This window comes from Dipodomys spectabilis, unplaced genomic scaffold (assembly GCF_019054845.1).
Source record: "Dipodomys spectabilis isolate Male_0828 unplaced genomic scaffold, ASM1905484v1 ptg000207l, whole genome shotgun sequence".
In the NCBI taxonomy this organism is placed as follows: domain Eukaryota; kingdom Metazoa; phylum Chordata; class Mammalia; order Rodentia; family Heteromyidae; genus Dipodomys; species Dipodomys spectabilis.
The window spans coordinates 14,613,455-14,631,759 of NW_024870884.1; the positions used below are offsets into that span (position 1 = coordinate 14,613,455).

The following is an 18,305-nucleotide window of genomic DNA, read 5'->3' on the forward strand; positions in this document are numbered from 1 at the left end:
GGGCTGAGGACAGAGCCGTGGTCTCATCATTCTGCTTCCTCTCCCAGGTTTAGAATCTAGGCCTCCTTTTTTCTCCTTCTTGGACATTGCTTTTTCCAATGTCTGTTTTGCTTTCAGTAAGCGTATTCGTCTAGTCCCAGAGGTTCCCTACAGCCATTGGCAAATGAGTTATACTGTTACTGAGCATTTCTTAATCTCTGTCTTGGTGCTGCTACTGAAACTCAAACCTCCTTTTTTAACCATTTTTTCTCCAGGGAATCTCTTATCACACACCCCCAGGGCAGCTGGTACCAGCTCAGGTAACACTTTTCCCTCAAAATCTTCTAACCTTTGAAGCCTTTTTTTCCCTAATATCTGGGGCCAACTGGGTAATGAAGGTAATATTTACAATACTGAGATTCTCTGGGGCCTCGGGATCTATAGGCGTATAGGTCCTATAGCCCTCCAAGAGCCTTTCAAGAGTGGGGGACTCACTGGGGAGCTGTACAGTCTCACTTACCTTAGATAAATTAGTTGGCCTCCTAGCCACTGCCCGTATCCCTGCTGACAGTCTGGTGATAATTGGTAATCATCTCCCTACCTCGATCGTAGTCCAGCTCGGGCGTGTTAGGGGAAAGACTTATTCCAGACAGACTGGGTCATCAGTGAGGGAGCCATCTGGTCCAAGGACTTCCTTCAAGGCACTGTGGTGAATATGCTCCCTTTCTTCCAAGGTGAAAAGCACCTGTAGAAGTTGCTGGCAATTGTCCCAGGTGGGCTGGTGTGTGAAGAATAATGTCTCCAATAATGAGATGAGTCCCTGGGGTTATACAGGTCACTAGTTGTAAAGGGAACATACATTAGAAAGGTCCCTGCCCACAGTTTCCCCCAGGGGTTGGTTCCTGTCTCAGGGGTAGTACAGGGACTGTGGTCTGATCCAGGGGCAAACCTTCAGGCTGGTACAAGGACCACTTTTGGTATGGGGGGAGACTTAACATTGGAGGCACTAATGTCAGTGCACCAGTAGGTCTTCTTCCAGGGGATCCTTAACACTGAGGGAAAAGATTTTTCAGTAATGGTTTTGCTTACAAGAATTTTAGGACATTGTTTCAAACACTCCTTAAGCCAAAAAGGCTTATTAGTCATCAAGTCAATCAACACCATGATATAGGTAACCTGATTAGGATGTCTAGGATTTCCAAAAAAGACTTGCTGAACCCTGTATGCTGTGGGAAGTTCAAAAGTTCCTTCAGATGGCCATCCATCATCAAAAGAAGGCCACTCTAATTCACAGGGGGTCTTAAGATAGTAAGGATTATAGGAATATCAAAGCTGGGAAGCCTTTTGTTTAAAAGAAAAAAGTTTTTAATCATACATTCCAGGGGTGAACACAAAGCCTTCTTGTTTCATCCAGGTAAAAAGAAATAAGTGAAGGTGTATACAGGACACAGAACTAGTAACAAACAGCCACAGACATTTACCCCACATAATTTCTCAAGTCTTGGATGACCCAGATGACCTCGCAAAGAAGTCCTAATCATCTAGATGACTTCTCAAGGAAGTCCCAGGAGGTGCAGGTTATGTCTTGTCCGGTCTCAGACTCAGAAAGTAGTGCTGCTTCTAGCCTTCCACTAAGTCGCCCCAGATGCAGGCCTGCCCAGATTCATCCCTCGAGGGTTTCCAAATGACTCCTGTCCACGTTGGTCCTCAGGAAACAGATGCTCGAGGGAGGCTCAGGGAACATCAGGGCTGAGAAATGTCTCTCAGTGGCTGTCCCGAGGGCCGAGGCACTACGAGGGTGTTTCCTGGGGACCAAGATCTGTTGCCATCCAGATGGATTGTCTCACTGGGGCCTCCAGATGAAATGACCTTGGAGTGGAGAAAATCCATGGAGGTATGGTCAAAGGTGACAAAGTTGTTTTATTAGCTGCCTGCAACTCCCTTGCCTAGTGCTACCTCAGAATTAAGAGCAGCCGCAACCTCCAAGGAGGTGAACTTCTTTCTCCTCCCTTGCTCTGCTGATAGTCTTGGGAGGCCTGAACCTGCATCTCCTGGGTGGGTGATTCTGGCTGCTGACACCAGTCTCTCATGGTCCCCTGCAGCTCAGAGACATGCTTCAGCACCTACCCCACTCTCCCACACCACTCCTCAGAACACGCAGCCTATATATATAGGGTGCTCCACCCCCAAGCTGCCTACTGTTCAGCTGCCCCAACAACTCCAATCCCGCTTTGACACCTTGCCCCCAAGCCACCCACTGCCCAACAGCTCCAACCACCCTTTGATGCCCCACCCCCTCCAGTAGCCCCGCCTGTGGGGCGGTGATATCAGCATGGAGGAGGACTTCCAAGGTGGGACTTCCAGTTGGGCTAGACTTCTTATGCCTCTGGTTCTCACAGTAATCCCTTTATACAACTATATAAAGATAATAAAAGTATAATTTCAAGAACAATTATGACTTTCTGATACAATATAGAAAACTATTTTCAGAAATTCTTCCTGTCCATTTGAAGGAACAGCATTCAGTGTGTAGTATTAGTGTACCTTTCATGTGGCAAGACAAGTTTCTTTATAAAACACTATAGAAATGATGCAGTGTGCTATGGGAATGAAACAAGGTATTATGAAAACTATGTAATATTTGAGCTTTGAAAACTCAGCAAAGACTAGCATTCAGACCAAGGAGGGAAAGGTTTATAATCTTAATCACCACAGCAACAGTGTGTCATAGTACATTGAGGATCACAATCTATGTTGTTGATGCAATAGCTGCTATATAGACAAGTACAAGAATACTGTTTAAGCCAGGCACTGGTGGCTGATGCCTATAATTCTAATTTCTCAGGAGGCTGAGATCTTAGGATCACAATTTGAAGCCAGCTGGGGCAGGAAAATCCATGAGACTCATCTCTACCAAAAAGCCCTAAGCTGAGCTATAGCTCAAGTGGTGAAACACTATCTTGAGCAAAAAAGCTCAGGGAGAGTGCCCAGGGTTTGAGTTCAAGTCCTAGTACTGACAATTTTTTTTTGTCAGACATAGTGCCTGAACTCTGGGTCTGGGCTCTGTCCCTCAGCTCTTCAGCTGGAGGCTAGTGCTCTACCACTTGAGCCACAGCACCACTTCCAGCTTTTTCTGCTTTTGTGGTGCTGAGGAATTGAACCCAGGGCTTCATGCATGCAAGGCAAGCACTCTACCACTGAGCCACCTTCCCAGCCCCCTAACACAAAAAATTTTAAATAGGTTATTATAACTGTTATTAAGTAGTTGTGTGTATGTGTGTGTATGTGATTTCTGAAACTGAATTCTAAACCCACACATTTATTATGACCTGGGAGAGAGACAATCCATGGAAGCACAGTTAAAGGTGACAAAGGAGTTTTATTTACACTATTTACACCAGAAAGGGGGCCTGCAACTACCTTGACCTGGGTTAGCTACTCAGAACCAAGAGCAGCCTGGACCACCAAACCTCCAATGTGCAGCCCTGACATTTATTAGTCAGTTTGCAAACCTCCAATTAGTCTGCAAAGCTCCAAAGGGGAAGGCTTTTCCTTTTCCCTCCTTTCTCCTTGTCTGTGGACCTTTCTACTTTCCACAGGCCTCTCCCCAGGCTTCTCTGCAAGTCATTGAACTCTCCACAGGCCTCTCTGCAGGCCTTGTGCCTCTCCAGAGGCTTCTCTACTGGCCTCTCCTGCTTTGCTCCAGTAGGTGCCTCTTGATGTCTTTCTCTCCACCTCTATCTTTCCACTGCTCCCACCTCCCTCAGAACCTGCAGCCTAGATATAGTCTCTGCCTCTCCCACGGCTTTTAACAGTTAAGCTGCCTAATGGTTTCAGCTGACACGCCCCTCCCCCAAGCTGCCCAATATCCAACCACTTCTTGAGAGCTCTTGTCCTATGGGGCCATTACGTCAGCTTCTCAACATCTGCCCGCTTCAGTGGGCTGTGCTGTGGGCCCCCGCTGGTTATTACGTTATTATTATTTGTTAAAACAAATGAAATTGTGTGACATTGAAAATTTAGAAAAAGAAAGTTTCATTGAAAATATCAGTAAACATGTTGATTCCCTAAAATGCAAATATAATTATCTTGAATAAAACATAACATTTTAACAGTGCAAACATATAAACAGTGTTGAAAGAAATCTATGAATAACTAAACCTACAGCTTAACTACTTTGAGAAAAACAAGCCCTAAGTTGGAAAATTACTATTAAAATTCACCAATTGGAGCCAGGCACCAGTGGTTCACATCTATAATCTTAGCTATTCAGGAGGCTGTGATCTGAGAATCACATGAGTCCATGAGTCACTTTTCTTCAATTAATCACGAAAAACTCAGATATGGGACTTGGCTTAAGTGGTACAATGCTTGCCTTGAGCAAATACTAAGTATTAACAAGCTGGAATTTATAATTTAACACCTTGCATTAAACCAATATACAAAAAGAAGATACTAATCAGCATGACTTAGCAGGGTATATATAAAATTCATTAAATTCTTATCAAGTTATTTTTAAAGAATATTTGAAAAGGCAACTATTGCTTGAGTGGAAATAAGCCTATTTCAATATTTTCTTCATTTTGTGCCCATACTGGAGTTTGAATTCAGGGCCTAGGCAATATCCACTAGCTTTTTCCACTCAAGTTTGGAGCTCTACCACTTAAGGCACAGCTTGACTCCTGGCTTTTTTTTTTTTATTATAAAGGTGATGTACAGGAGGGTTAGTTACATAAGTCAGGTAAAGAGTACATTTCTGTTTGAACAATGTCACCCCGTCCCTTGCTTTCTCCCACTTTTTCCCTCCCATCCCCACCCACAAGTTATATAGTTTATTTTCAACATTAATACCTTATACCTGCATGAGGATGTAGGGAGAGTTCTGAGTCAGTAGGGCTATCAACTGCATATTGTCCTATAGGCTCCTAATCTCTGCTGAATGCTCAACTGGAACTGTCCACTCTTGCCTGGAAGATTCTAGATCACACTTATCACAACTCTTTCCTTACAATGTGCAGACAGAAAGAGTAAACTTAGTCCAAAGTAGAGTTGGCACACAGGCAGTAGGTATGAATAAGCCATGGCGTCTCTTAGTATTAGAGGAAAGAATAAAAGGATTATGGTGGTGGTGGCATGTGGTGTCGGCATGTGGTGTCAGTTGTGAGTCCTCAGGAAGCAGCCTGTGAGAAAGTCACCACCACTGATTTATTTAGTCTTCTCACTGCACTTGTGAGTTGATTCCTGCAGATAGGCATCTCTTTCTGGACTTTCTCTTTTTGGACTCATTCTGTTTATACTCATTGTCACAGTTACGAAACACTGGCATTAAAGAAGCACAGAACATCTCCAGTGTTTAGCAAGTTTAATGAGAAGTTCAGGAACCCAGGAGTGAGATTCATGATTTGGATTCATTTGATGCTCTCAGAAGATTCTGCTGTTCAAAATACATTTATATCACCAACTTGGTGATATAAATTTATATTTCTTATTTTCTCAAAGATAAAAGGGTCTAAAAGGACAGGACTGTCTGAAAAAGACTGAAACACAGTTCCAATTGGAACCAAGACCTTGGAGCAGGGGTTTACAGACCACTGGGCAATCAAAACAGATGAGTCAAAATGTAATTGATTTTGATCATCCTATGCAGGGAATTGGAAAGATTGTTTTATATTTTTAGCTTTATAGAATCACAGAACTTTCCCATTGTTTACCAGAGCAGTTAATAGGAACTTCGTGAATTCGGGAAGGAAATTCAGGAATTAGTAACATTTAATGTTCTCAGAAGGTTCTTCTTTCAAAAGGATTTATATAACTTAGGTGGTTAATATACCCATTTTCTCAAGGATAAAAACTGACCCAAAGAAAGTAATGGGCTGAAAAGGACTGAGGCTCAGCTCTGGCTAAATGCCATGCATTTAGGACCAGGGTTCTAAGGTCTACTGGAAAGTCGAGGCATATAAATCAAAATGTCCTGATCCTAGTCATCCTGTGCAGAGATTAAGAGAGCTATTTTGGCCATCATTTGTTAGGAAGGGTTCATTATACCCCAGAAGAAATAAAGCTGTACTAGAAGAGATCAAAACATGATGAAATGCATCTAAAAGAAAGTAATGTAATTAGAAGAAAAGTAAGACTTACAAGGCATACATTACAATACTAAGGATAAATCCTTTCACTTTCAAATAGCATGTATTTCCTGCTATATAAACTGTTAAATTGATGAGACTGAGGTATGTTAAAAGTTCAGATAGTTCAGTACTTTCTATAGTCTATCACTTCAATGAGTATTTTATACATATATATGTATATACTTTGATATATGTATATATATTAATATATATGAAAGCTGAAGCACTAATTCCCTGTAAATTATTCTAGAAAAGTAAATCCCTCCAAATACAATTTCATCAAAAGACTTCCAAAACCAAATCTAATAGCACATAAAGATAATTCACTAGAATCAAATGGGATTCACCAATGGAATGTAAGGATGGTTCAACATATGCAAGGGCAGTTCAATAAATGTGATCAACCACATCAATTGACAAGAAAAATACATGACTTTCTCAAACAAAACACACTTCTGATAAAATTTAACATCCCTTCATGATAAAAAGATATTTGGGAAAGAACATCAAAAACAATGATAAAAATTATGACATCTGAGGAAGAAAAAAAAAGAAATAGGATTCTAAATAATGACAATATTCTTACTCAAGTGGATTGATTTTGGTTAAACAAAGGGGTTGTTTGATCTTTTTTTCCTTTTGGGTTTTTGAAACAAGGTCTTACTAGTGAAGCACAGGCTAGCCTCAAAACTCACCGTCCTCCTTCCTCAGCTTCCTCAGTGATGTGATTCAGGCAAGCACCATTTTAGTATTAAGAAAGGAATATTTCTAATTGAGATTTGTGAATGTAGTAAATCCTGGGTTAGTAAAGAACAAGTAAATTATCTCACTGTAACTTATATCTGATCAATTGAAACCTTGGTAATTCTAAACATATAAATTGAAATTCTTTAAGCAATGTACTCACCAAAAATTGTCAATTTTTCATTTAAACAAAGAACAAGAATTCCATTAACTCAATCATACACATCATACTTTAGAATTTGTGGCCAATGACCTAAGACAGAATGAACACAACTTGTAGGGAAAGTAAATAAAAACTAAAATATCAGTATTGATGAAAAGACAATATAGAAAGTGCATTTTTCAAAACAATTTTTATTAACCATAATTGCTATTTTACATATAGTTCATTGACAATACATTTTCTCTGCAAAACAAACAGCAAATAAAAGTATTCACAATGTTTTGTAAAATTGTAATCTGTATATTCAGTATATTTGACATAAGATAATGCTGCTTAAATATCAACACAAAACGAAGTTCATGAAAGACTACTCAAAACAACCTGAAAAAGAACTACTGTCCACTAATACCACTGATGCTAGCAAACTGAAGCTCATTGCAGCAATATACACAGCTATGGGAAAGCCCAGATGCTCAACAACTCTACAGTCAGAGAATCTATCAAGAAAATGTGATGTTTACACACAATGGAGTAAATAAAAATGAAATTTTCATTATTTGAAAGGAAAATATGGAATTTGAAAATATGTTAAGCAAAGCCAGAAGTACCAAAAATCTTGCATCGTTTTGCTCATAGGTGAATGCTAGGATATGAAAGATAAATACACAGAGGACCATATATATGTGTGAGTGTGTATGGAAGATTTCTAAAAGGAGATTTATGAATGTGTCCAAGTTAAACCTTGGGTTAAAAGAAAGTAAATGGTTAACTCAGTGTTAAGATACCTTTCTAGAGAGATGTTTAGTCTGCTTTGCAATTGTGGGCTCTGGAGGGGATGAGAGGAGGTAAAGAATGCTGGAGGGTGAAAAATGAAATACATTGCATCTGTGATAGAGATAGAAAAATGAAACCAATAAAAAGCTGTTGAAGCCTAATAAGTTACTGGTCATAGGGCAAGTAGGCATGAGGAGATTAATCTAATTAAAATATTAAAATAATATATGTATAGATAGATATGTAGGCATTTATATACATATCTATTTATACATATATGAAATACCAAGTGAAACCTCTGTAAGCAGTTAGCATACACTAAAAGAAATGAAAGATGGGAATGTAAAACAGATCCCTCAGGAATGTGGGCATTAGTGGGAGAGTGGGGAGGCAACAGAGAAGCTGAAAGGGTGAATATTGTCAAAATAATTTTTGTTTGAAATGCACATGTGTGAACATGAACAATGAAGCTTACTGAGACTGTTTAGGAAATGGGGTATGGGAGTAAGGAAAAGTGATGGAGGGAGTAAAGCTCCAATGTACAATGCCTGTATGCACTGTATGTCAAAATGAAACTGCCTCCTATAATTAATTGATGGAATTCAAAAGGTTGGAAGCTCCCATGGCTCTTAGTTATAATCCTAGCTTCTCAGGTAGCAAAGATAAAATGATTTCATTCAGTAAAGTACATGTGCCTCCATCTCCAAAAGAAATAACAAAAGCAGAGCTGTAGGTATGGCTCAGATGGGGGAGTACTGGCCACCACAAAGCCTAGATTTCAAACTATGGCATTGTCAAAAAATGTAAGAAAAAAATTAAAATGATAAGTTGGAACTCATTGGAATGTCTCCTTATTAACTCAACATGTGAAATTAAGAATTTTGTTTTGAATATTCAAAAGAATTGACTATACTTATCAAAACTACAATAATTACTACAAACCTGTAATCTGCAAATACAAGCAGACTTACTGTATACTGCAAAAATCAATATGCCATTTCAAAGAATTGTGATGTCTCAGATTTAGAATGTTTAAATATCTGGTAATCACTAAAGACTCTAAAATAAAACAAAAAAATGTCTTCAGGGCTGGGGTGTAGCCTCAAGGCCCCAAGTTCAAACCCCAGTACTACAAAAAATAACCCTCTAATAATTTTGGTGCTACTGAATGAGTTATTTCTATGGGGATTTTGATTTTGACTACAAATTTGATTTTGGCTTACCCAAAGTAGAAGTACTGGGTCATTTTGAAATTTTCCTTTTAATTTTGAGGGGGAGATGGTTCAAAGTCAGATGTGTTCACCGTAATGGATGATGCGGTCATTGATCCTGGCTGAAAAGGACCCAGGGACACTTGAATAACAACTTGGGTCTCAGGAGGCAATCCTTCTAGTTGCTTAGGCTTCTTAAACATTTGGTGACACTGGGTCTTGTGCTGTATTTTCTCCTTGAAAGTCAGAAACTGCAGCCTACATTTAGAACACTGATGAGCACACCTTTCCCAGTGCCCCCTATAATGACACGTGTATGTTGGTGCCGTTCTGAAAATTCTGAGACAAAACAGACAGAGCAGATAGTTAGTGTTTGCATGGCGCATTTTAAAATGTGTTATCACATCATCAAAGATTGATGACCTATACTTGCAAACCTGACACACATAAGGCATCTCCCCAGGCTTATGATTGTCCTTCATGTGTTGTAAGAGAACTTGATCTGTTTCAAATGATAATTCACAGATTTTACAGACATCAGAGTGTTTCTGAGGAGAGTGCACTCTGTCAATGTGACACTGCAGCTGGAAGGGCAAGGGGAATTTTCGGTGGCAGTGCTGGCAGGTGATATCATTTTCCCAGTTGTCACTCTGCTTTTCAAGTTCTAAATGGTGCCTCATATGATTCATAAACTTCATATTTTTTAGAACTTTCTGGCATCTGGAGCATTTAAAGTGTATGAGAGTTTTTGGTCCTGCACGCCCATGACCCTTATGATGTCCATAGTAGAAATCATCAAGTAACAGTGTCAGTTTTCCTTTCTTGGGATCTGAGATCTTGTTCTCATGTCCTTGGCTTGATAAGTCTGTTTTTGCCAATCCATTTTCTCCATCAAGATTTATACTGATTGGTTTGAAATGGACATTGTCTTTTGGAAAAGCTGTGGATGGTCCACTCTGAACAAGACTTAATGAGGCATGAACACCATTTGAGGGTGGATTTTGCTGAGGATTCACTGTATGAATATTGCCTGAAAGAGATAAAGCTGAAGAACACTTTCCTTTGTGTCTATCAGTACGTTTAGGCCTTTTCGGATTTATGCTACTTCCTTTAGAAGTGGAACCTCGGCGCTTTGCCACACGAGGACGTCTAGTCACACCTTTTACTGAAAATGCTGCTCCTTCTGGCTGATGGCATGAACTTGGGAGGGTAACCACAGGAGAACATTCTGAGGACCTACCAGGCATGACTTGTGGTGAATCATTTTTATAATGAGGTTTACATAACAGCTTAGTAATAACAGGATTTGCTGTTCTTGATTCAGATTGTGATCTTGCTTCTGCTGAAGGGTTCACATAACTTGTAGGCTGCAATCTGAGTCCAGTATCTTTTCTTAGGTGATTACACATTTTTCTCTTTGACCCTGGGTTGATTCTGTTCAAAATATTGGAAATGACTGGTTTTGAATTTGAAATTACCCCAACAAAGATCACTTCATCCTCATCTTCTATTTGTTGGGTTGCTTTTGAGCTTTTCTGTAGTTCTGCATCTTGTTCTTCCTCACTTAATATATACAGTTGATCCATTTCTTAATTTTTTTAAAATTCGTGCACAGTGCCTTTATGTAAACTGTCACCTATGTAAAAAGAGAGTACACATCAATTAGTATATAAAATGCATTCTTTTATTCAATGTTCTCCAAATGCTGAGGTAATTGTAATGTCTGTACTTTACAGGGAAGTATACTGAGGATTAAATGACAGCTTAAAAATTAGAAGTGATGGGGTACTAGTGACTCATGCATGTAATCCTAGCATTTCAGGAGGCTAAGATTTTGAGGATCCTTGGTTGGAAGTCAGCCCAAGCAAGAAAAATTGTGAAACTTTTATCTCCAATTAACCACCAAAAAAGATGGAAGTGGAGCTGTGGCTCAAATGGCTTGAGTGCTAGCTTAAAGGGAATAAAAACTTAGGGACAGAGCCCAGGCCCTGAGTTCAAGCCTCAGAATTGGGTATTGTTAGCCACTATCCAGGTCTGACATTGGAGGTCTTAATTTAACCTTTTGCCTTTGTAAAGTTAGGGATAACATCATGTTTCGTTCTTAAGGTACCCTCATGAAGTGGAAAATGATATAGTCAACCAAATTATAAGGGATCTGAGTGTAGTAAAAGGAAAATCTATTCCATAGAGGCCAGGTAGGTAGTATCATATATCTCCATGTGACTTGTACTCCTCTGATACTTGAATGCCCCCAGATAAAAATCCAAGTAAAGTCTTTTCATAACATCCCTATTTTGTTTTCATCTAATAGTATAAAGAAATCATGCCACCTCCTTTTGTTAACAATGTTACTAGTCTTTTCACACTCTACAATGAGGTTTACCTGTGGGACTAAACACAGTACAAATGATAGTTATTTATTTGTGAAAATAGGCTCTAAGACTTTCACATGAAGGGAAATTTGGTTGAATCAGGCATCCCTGCCCCCCATCTCCCCTACCCTGGCTCCAGTCTCCTAGCATGAACTCACGATGTGGGCACTGCCCCTGAGCTTCTTATGTTTTGGAGTGGTGTTTGTTTTCATGCCATCCTAGAGGTTGCACTCAGGACTCTGGTGCTGTCCCTGAGCTTTTTTGCTCAAAGCTATCACTCTACCACTTGACCCCATAGCTCCACTTCTGGCATGTTGTTGTTGTTGTTGTTGTTGTTGGGTCACTAGAGATAAGAGTCTTATGGACTTTCCTCCCAGCCAGGCTTCAAACCATGATTCTCAGATATCACCCTCCTGAGTAGCTAGAATTACAGGTGTGAGCTACCAGAACTTGGTGAATCAGTCATCCTCAAGAAAGCTGGCTACCATGACATGAACAGCTTCATAGCCCAAACAAATCAACAAGGAGGCCTCCTGTCAACAGCTGATGAGTGAGCTTAGAAGTTTCTCATTCAGGCCGGGCGCCGGTGGCTCACGCCTGTAATCCTAGCTACTCAGGAGGCTGAGATCTGAGGATCGCGGTTCAAAGCCAGCCCGGGCAGGAGAGACCGTGAGACTCTTTCTCTCCAATAAACCACCAGAAAAACCAGAAGTGGCGCTGTGACTCAAGCAGTAGAGCGCTTGTCTTGAGCTAAAGAGCTGAGGGACAGCGCCCAGGTCCAGAGTTCAAGCCCCACGACCGACAAAAAAAAAAAAAAAAAAAAAAAAAAGAAGTTTCTCATTCAGTCCAGGTCCTATCTCCACAGGTCCTATCTCCAATTGGTCCTATCTCAACCAATACCTTGACTCTAACTTCCTGATATCTCCTGAGCCAGAACAAGCCAGCCAAACGACATTTGGATTCCAGACTTTCAGAAACTATGAGTCTATCGTTCTAAATTGTTACTTTTTTTATAGTGCTTAACACATAGTTCTTATATATTCACAATGTTTGAGCACACTATATATAATCTTAACTACTAGATTACAATTCATTCAGATCATCTTCCTTGTCCAGTCTTATTTTACTCTATATGACACAGTTTTTAACAAAAAGTGTATGAACTAGAAGGAATATGTGTCATCATCATAGAGATACCTATGAACTAATGTTTATTAAGCACTATTCACAAGAACCAAGTTATGGAATCAGCCTAAGTGCCTATCAACAGATGAATCCTAAAATAAAATGTGGTACATACACACATCTATGGTGTTTACTTTTATCTTTCAAGATCTCAGGTGAATGAACATTGTCACAGCCAGTCCTTCCTTTATTTAAGGAAATAATTTGAAGGAGTTCAGAATTACTTAGTAGTTGGTCTGAATTATACACATTCAAATTCCTTAAGGAACCCTTATAACAGCAAAGATTTAGCTCAAGAGAGTAACAGAGGAAAGTAGCAGGAGAAAGGAGACTATATACTTTATTATAGTGATCTCTAGCTTACCTCAGATGTCCACTGAAACTTTCAAGAACTTGAAAAGTTTGCAGACAAGTGAAGGTCACAGTCTTAGTTATTTACACATTAGACTGTATGTGTGTGCATGTGTGCACTGGACCTGGGCTTTAACTCAAGAGCCTGGGTACTGTTCCTGAGCTTTTTAATCAATGATAGTGCTCTACTATTTGACCCACAGGTCCATTTCCAGGTCTTTTGTGGTTAACTGGATGGAGATAAGTCTCATGGCAGCCTGGGGTGCCTCTGAAGCATGATCCTCAGATCTCCTGACTAGTTAGGATTGCAGGCAAGAGCCACTGGTGTCCCACGACTAAACAAAACAAAAACAACAAAAATCTTTGAAAGTTTGTGGCTGGCACCCTCTAGAATAGGAGCAGGGCTGGAATTACAAAACTGGAGCACGCTCTCTCCGCGCATGTACTCTTCCCCCGCCCTGACACCCCCATTCACAGCTCCACTTCTGGCTTTTTTTTTCTGGTTCACTAGCGATAAGAGTCTATGTACTTAACTGTCCTTCTAAACGTGATCCTCATCTCTCAGACTCCTGAGTAGCTATGATTATAGGAGCCACCAACACCCATCTTCCATTGTTTTTCTTTCTTTTTTTTCCCCCTTCTAAGTCAGGGCCTCACTATGGAGCCCAGGTGGCCTGAAATTCAAGATCCCTAGTGCTGAGATTACAGGTGTGCCCCACATAGCCAGACTCTGAGTTAATGATATTTACCACCACAAGATGAGACAGTCTGGCTTAGGCCAAGCTTCAGGAACCAGGTGACCTCTTCCCGAGGCGATCCTTGTCTGGACGGAGCAGAGTCCTGAGAAACAAAGGACAGAAACGTTGGCACAGGAGACTGTGAGGAGGTGTGATCCCGGGTGCGGCCTCATGGCCTCCCCTTCCCCCCATATCCCGCCCTCCTCACAGGACAGGCCACTTGGGCCCTGCACTGACAGCATGTGAGGCATCCTGACCCAAGGAGCTGTGACCAGCGACCCTCCCACCTCCCCGCACCTTAGGGCCGCTCCACACCTTGCCCTGGTCCTCTGGAGCCCTGGTTGTTAAGGCACTCCGCAACAACGCCTAAGTCTAGAATCTTCCTCAAACCCTTGGCGACTCACTATGGCTTCTCTGCCGCTTGCGCCCAAGCCACCTGTGATTGGCTGCTGGTTGTAGACGCACGTATGGAGGGCGGGACTCCAGACGCTTCCATCTGATAGGTCATGATGACTGTCACTGAGAACAGAGCCTGCGCTCTGGGCCTCAGTCAGGGGAGATACAAGAGCCGATGGCCTTGTGCCTTTATGGCCCTGGAGCTTGGGCCCTTGAGCCCTAATCAATCCCTACTCAGTTATCAGCCTCATGAGTAGCTAGGATTACAGGTGTGAGTCACCACGCTAACCCTTCCTTCCTTCCTCCTGTCTCTGTAGATATGCTCTGTTGGGTCTCCATATTTATTTGGCTGTACTTGGTTTGTGTACATCTGGAATTTGAGACGTGGAGAGGCTCAGGTAGGAGGATCTCGAGTTCCAAACTAACCTGGAGGCTGTCTTAAAGAAAAAAAGCAAAAGAAAAGCCTATTATCCTAGCTACTCTGGAGGCTGAGATCTGAGGATCAAGGTTAAAGCCAGCCCCGGCAGGAAAGTCCGAGAGACACTTATTTCCAATAAACCACCAGAAAACAAGAAGTGATGCTGTGGCTCAAGTGGTAGAGCACTAACCTTGAGCTGAAGAGCTGAGGGCCAGCACCCAGGCCCAGAGTCAAGCCCCACAACCAAAAGAAAAAGAAAAAGAAGCCAAGTGCCAATGGCTCATGCCTGTAATCCTAGCTACTCGGGAGGCTGAGATCTGAGGATTATGGTTCAAAGCCAGCCCAGGCAGGAAAGTCTGTGAGACACTTATCTCCAATAAACCACCAGAAAACAGGAAGTGGTGTTGTGGTTCAAGTGTTAGAGCACTTGTTTGAGCTCAGGGATAGCACCCAGGCCCAGAGTTCAAGCCCCATGATGGGGGGGGGGGGGGAGAAAAGAAAAAAATCACCTCATAACCAAAGTCACCCTGGGCTCAGGGCTAGGTTAGGAACCAAGGCCACTGGGTAGCATGCACACAAGGGCAACAACTACTGTAATCCCCATGTGGAATCATTTACCTTGACCTGCAATTGACCCTTGAACTCGATTTACCTGAAACTGCATCTGAGGTCTTTCACTGACTTTCTAGCTGTGTTTTTTGATGTAGGAGCATGTGATTAATTGCACAAAACCATATGCAATATTTGTGTGGATATTTAGAGAAAATTGCTTATTTTTGGTTTCTTTGAAAATTTGAATTTTTATGTGATCATGCAAATGATGGAAAGACAGCTACAGTCAGTGGCCTTGATGGTAAGAACCATTTTTCTGACCTTAGCACAAGTTTGTACTTCCTCCCCTAGGGGACCAATCAATTATCTCTCTGGAACACTTATCCACTCCCCACCCAGACTTCTTAGAAACAGCTTCTGGCTCCCTGTGAAAGAAAAATTGACTCTTGTTCACCTAGTCCCCAATTGTTGAGGAGGGAATAAAAGGAGACTCCCCCCCCCCCCAAGAGCCAGCTCTGGGCTATTTTTCAGGGGTGTGTGTGTGTGTGAGAGAGAGAGAGACAGAGACAGAGAGAGTGGAGAGACAGAGACAGAGATGGGTGAAGGAGAGAAGAAAGAAAGATTGGGGGAGAGAGACTCCAGGGGCTTGAAGTCAGGGCGTAGGCGTTGCCCCTGAGCTTTTTTGCTCAAGGCTGATGTTCTACAACTTGAGCTGTTGCTCCACTTCCAGCTTCTTGATGGTTGATTGGAGATAAGAGTCTCAAACTTTATATTTACCCAGGCTGGCTTCAAACTGCAATCCTCTAATCTCAGCCTAGAAGCTAGGATTATAGGTGAGAGCCACTGGTGTTGCCTTGGCTTTCTGGGCAGATTTATCTTTCACTTTGCAATAAACTTTTCTTCTACACAAGATTTAACACTTATTTCCTTCCATCCTGTCTCTGTAGTTGTGCGCTGTAGTTCTCTATTTATTTAACAATATTGGCATAGAATTCAGGATCTTCTCACTTGTTAGGAAGCTTGTCTGTTAGGCATTACTGATCTCCCTAACCAAGGCTGAAGGCATACTTGGCTATATGCAAAGGCACCATGCTAGGGTGTCTAAGTGGCATTTAGGGTTATTTAGACAGAGTGGAGATTCATGCACAGGTGGCCCTGACCCCTCGTCCTTACCCTTCTCACAAACCAACATAAGAAGATAGCTAGTTCACCCAAGAATGTTAACTTAAGAGTTTATATTCAGGTTGGAGTTACTATTCTATCAAAATGATGTCCAGTTTATGTTAGAGAAGAAACTTATTTACACATCACTAGTTATGTACAAAGTTTACTGCCTTTTCTACTATGTCCTGATGGATAATAAAAACTGCCTGGGACATAAACTAGGGGTCTGTCCTGAGATGGAGACCCTGGTTTCCCTGCTTTGATTCTTGAGATTGTTTTTGTGTCTTTCTTTCTCATACTGTGCTAAGCCGCTTTTAGGTAACTTTTCACTTTGCAGTGCTGGACCCCTCACTTGTCTACCACCGAGTTACACCCCAACTCTTCTTACTCCTCTTTATAGTACTCTCAGATACATACCTCTTTGGTTTGCATGTTAATATTCTGAATCTGCTTTTTAGTTCTAATTTACCTGTGTCCTACAACTTTGTAATATGTCTATTTTCTTTGCATGGGGTATGTAGCAATATTTTATTTTTAAAATTTATAGCTGCCTTTATCAATTTTTATTTTGATTGCATTTGGTCAGTCTAAATTTTATTGGCCCATTGCATCTGAAGATTTCTTTCTTTTTTGTGTGGGGGGGTCCAGTCATGGGGTCTAAACTCTGGGCCTAGACGCTGTCCCTCAGCTCTTCAGCTCAAGGCTAGCGCTCTACTACTTGAGCCACAGTGCCACTTCCGCCTTTTTTTCTTTTTGCTTATGTGGTGCTGAGGAATCGAACCCAGGACCTCATGCATGCAAGGCAAGCACTCTACCACTGAGCCACCTTCCCAGCCCCTGCATTTGAAGATTTCTATTCAGTAAATTTTACTAAAATCAAACTAAAGTGATTATAGGTGTTGAGAAGATAATTACCATTTCTAACATGTATACACATGAAATTATCTGTTTGGCTTCACAGTAATTCAAAATCCTCTGTATGTGTATGAAAGAGAGAGAGAGAGTCTTGGGGGTTGAAATTAGGGCCTGGGTGCTGTCCCTGAGCTTTTGTTCAATGTTAGCACTCTATCACTTGAGCCACAGCTCCACATCTGGCTTTTTTGGTAGTTTATTGGAGGTAAGAGTCTCGTAGCCTTTCCTGCTCAGGATGGCTTTGAACCGTGATCCTCAGAGCTTATCCTCCTGAGTAGGTAGGATTACAGGCATGAACCACTGACACCCAGCCAAAATTCTACTACTATTCAACTATTAACTAAGCTGTAAGTTCTATTGAGATTTCACTAGTTTTTTCAATAATGTCTTCTGTTTCAGATTCCAGTCCAAGATGCTGAATCGTATTCAGTTATCATATCTCCACAGCCTGCTCAGGTCTGTGTCAGTTTCTTGCATTTTCTCATTTTCATGACCTTGACAGTTTTCGAAAGTAAGGGTAACGAATTTTACAGAGTGTCTCAGAGTAGGTTTGTGTGGTTTTTTTCTCCTAGTTATATGAGAGTTTTATTTTTTCAAATTCTTTATTGTGATTAAGTGGTTACATAATTTTCCAAATTTTACAATATTGTGGGATAATGATGCTTAGTTAAAGTCACAAACACAGTCTAACTTTCATGGGGCAAATTGTCTGTTGTGGTCTATTACATTTATGAGTTCTATGAGCTTTGACAATACAGTTATTTCTTCCACATCGGGTGACATGTACATTTCTTTCATTTTGCATAGCGTCAGCTGTTCCCTCTTTCCCACTCATTCCCTTCCTCCCATCACTGCAATTGAGTTGCTTAGTTCATTTTGATCAGTGTCCAGTGCTGGTGTTGTATGTTTTTCCCTGTTTCCCCCTAGTTCTGTGTCCTCCTGGTTTCCTTCTGGTGTGCACATATATACCGTATATGTGATCAGCAGAAGGGAGTTATTTAGTAGTGATTCTACCAGATTAGTGGAAGTCCTTTGTTTCTTAAGTCTTGTTAACTTTGTCCTATCACCTTACATTTTGGATTTAACATCCACTTATCAGGGAGACAATGTGCCATTTGCCTCTTTGCTCTTGGCTTACCTCGCTCAACATGATTTCTTCTAGGTCCATCCATTTCCCTGCCAATGCCATTATTTTGTCCTTTCTAATGGCTGCATAATA

General features: G+C 41.2%; 1 protein-coding gene and 1 pseudogene across 1 annotated transcript; one reads left to right on the plus strand and one right to left on the minus strand.

Annotated features, from left to right (window-relative positions):
- Nucleotides 1-18,305, plus strand: part of LOC122122204 — a 51,977-nt pseudogene that overhangs the window by 13,478 nt on the left and 20,194 nt on the right.
- On the minus strand, nt 9,050-10,585 carry LOC122122246 (zinc finger protein 280B-like). Its single transcript, XM_042696313.1, has one exon. The coding sequence runs from the start codon at nt 10,583-10,585 to the stop codon at nt 9,050-9,052; it is 1,536 nt and encodes a 511-aa protein (XP_042552247.1).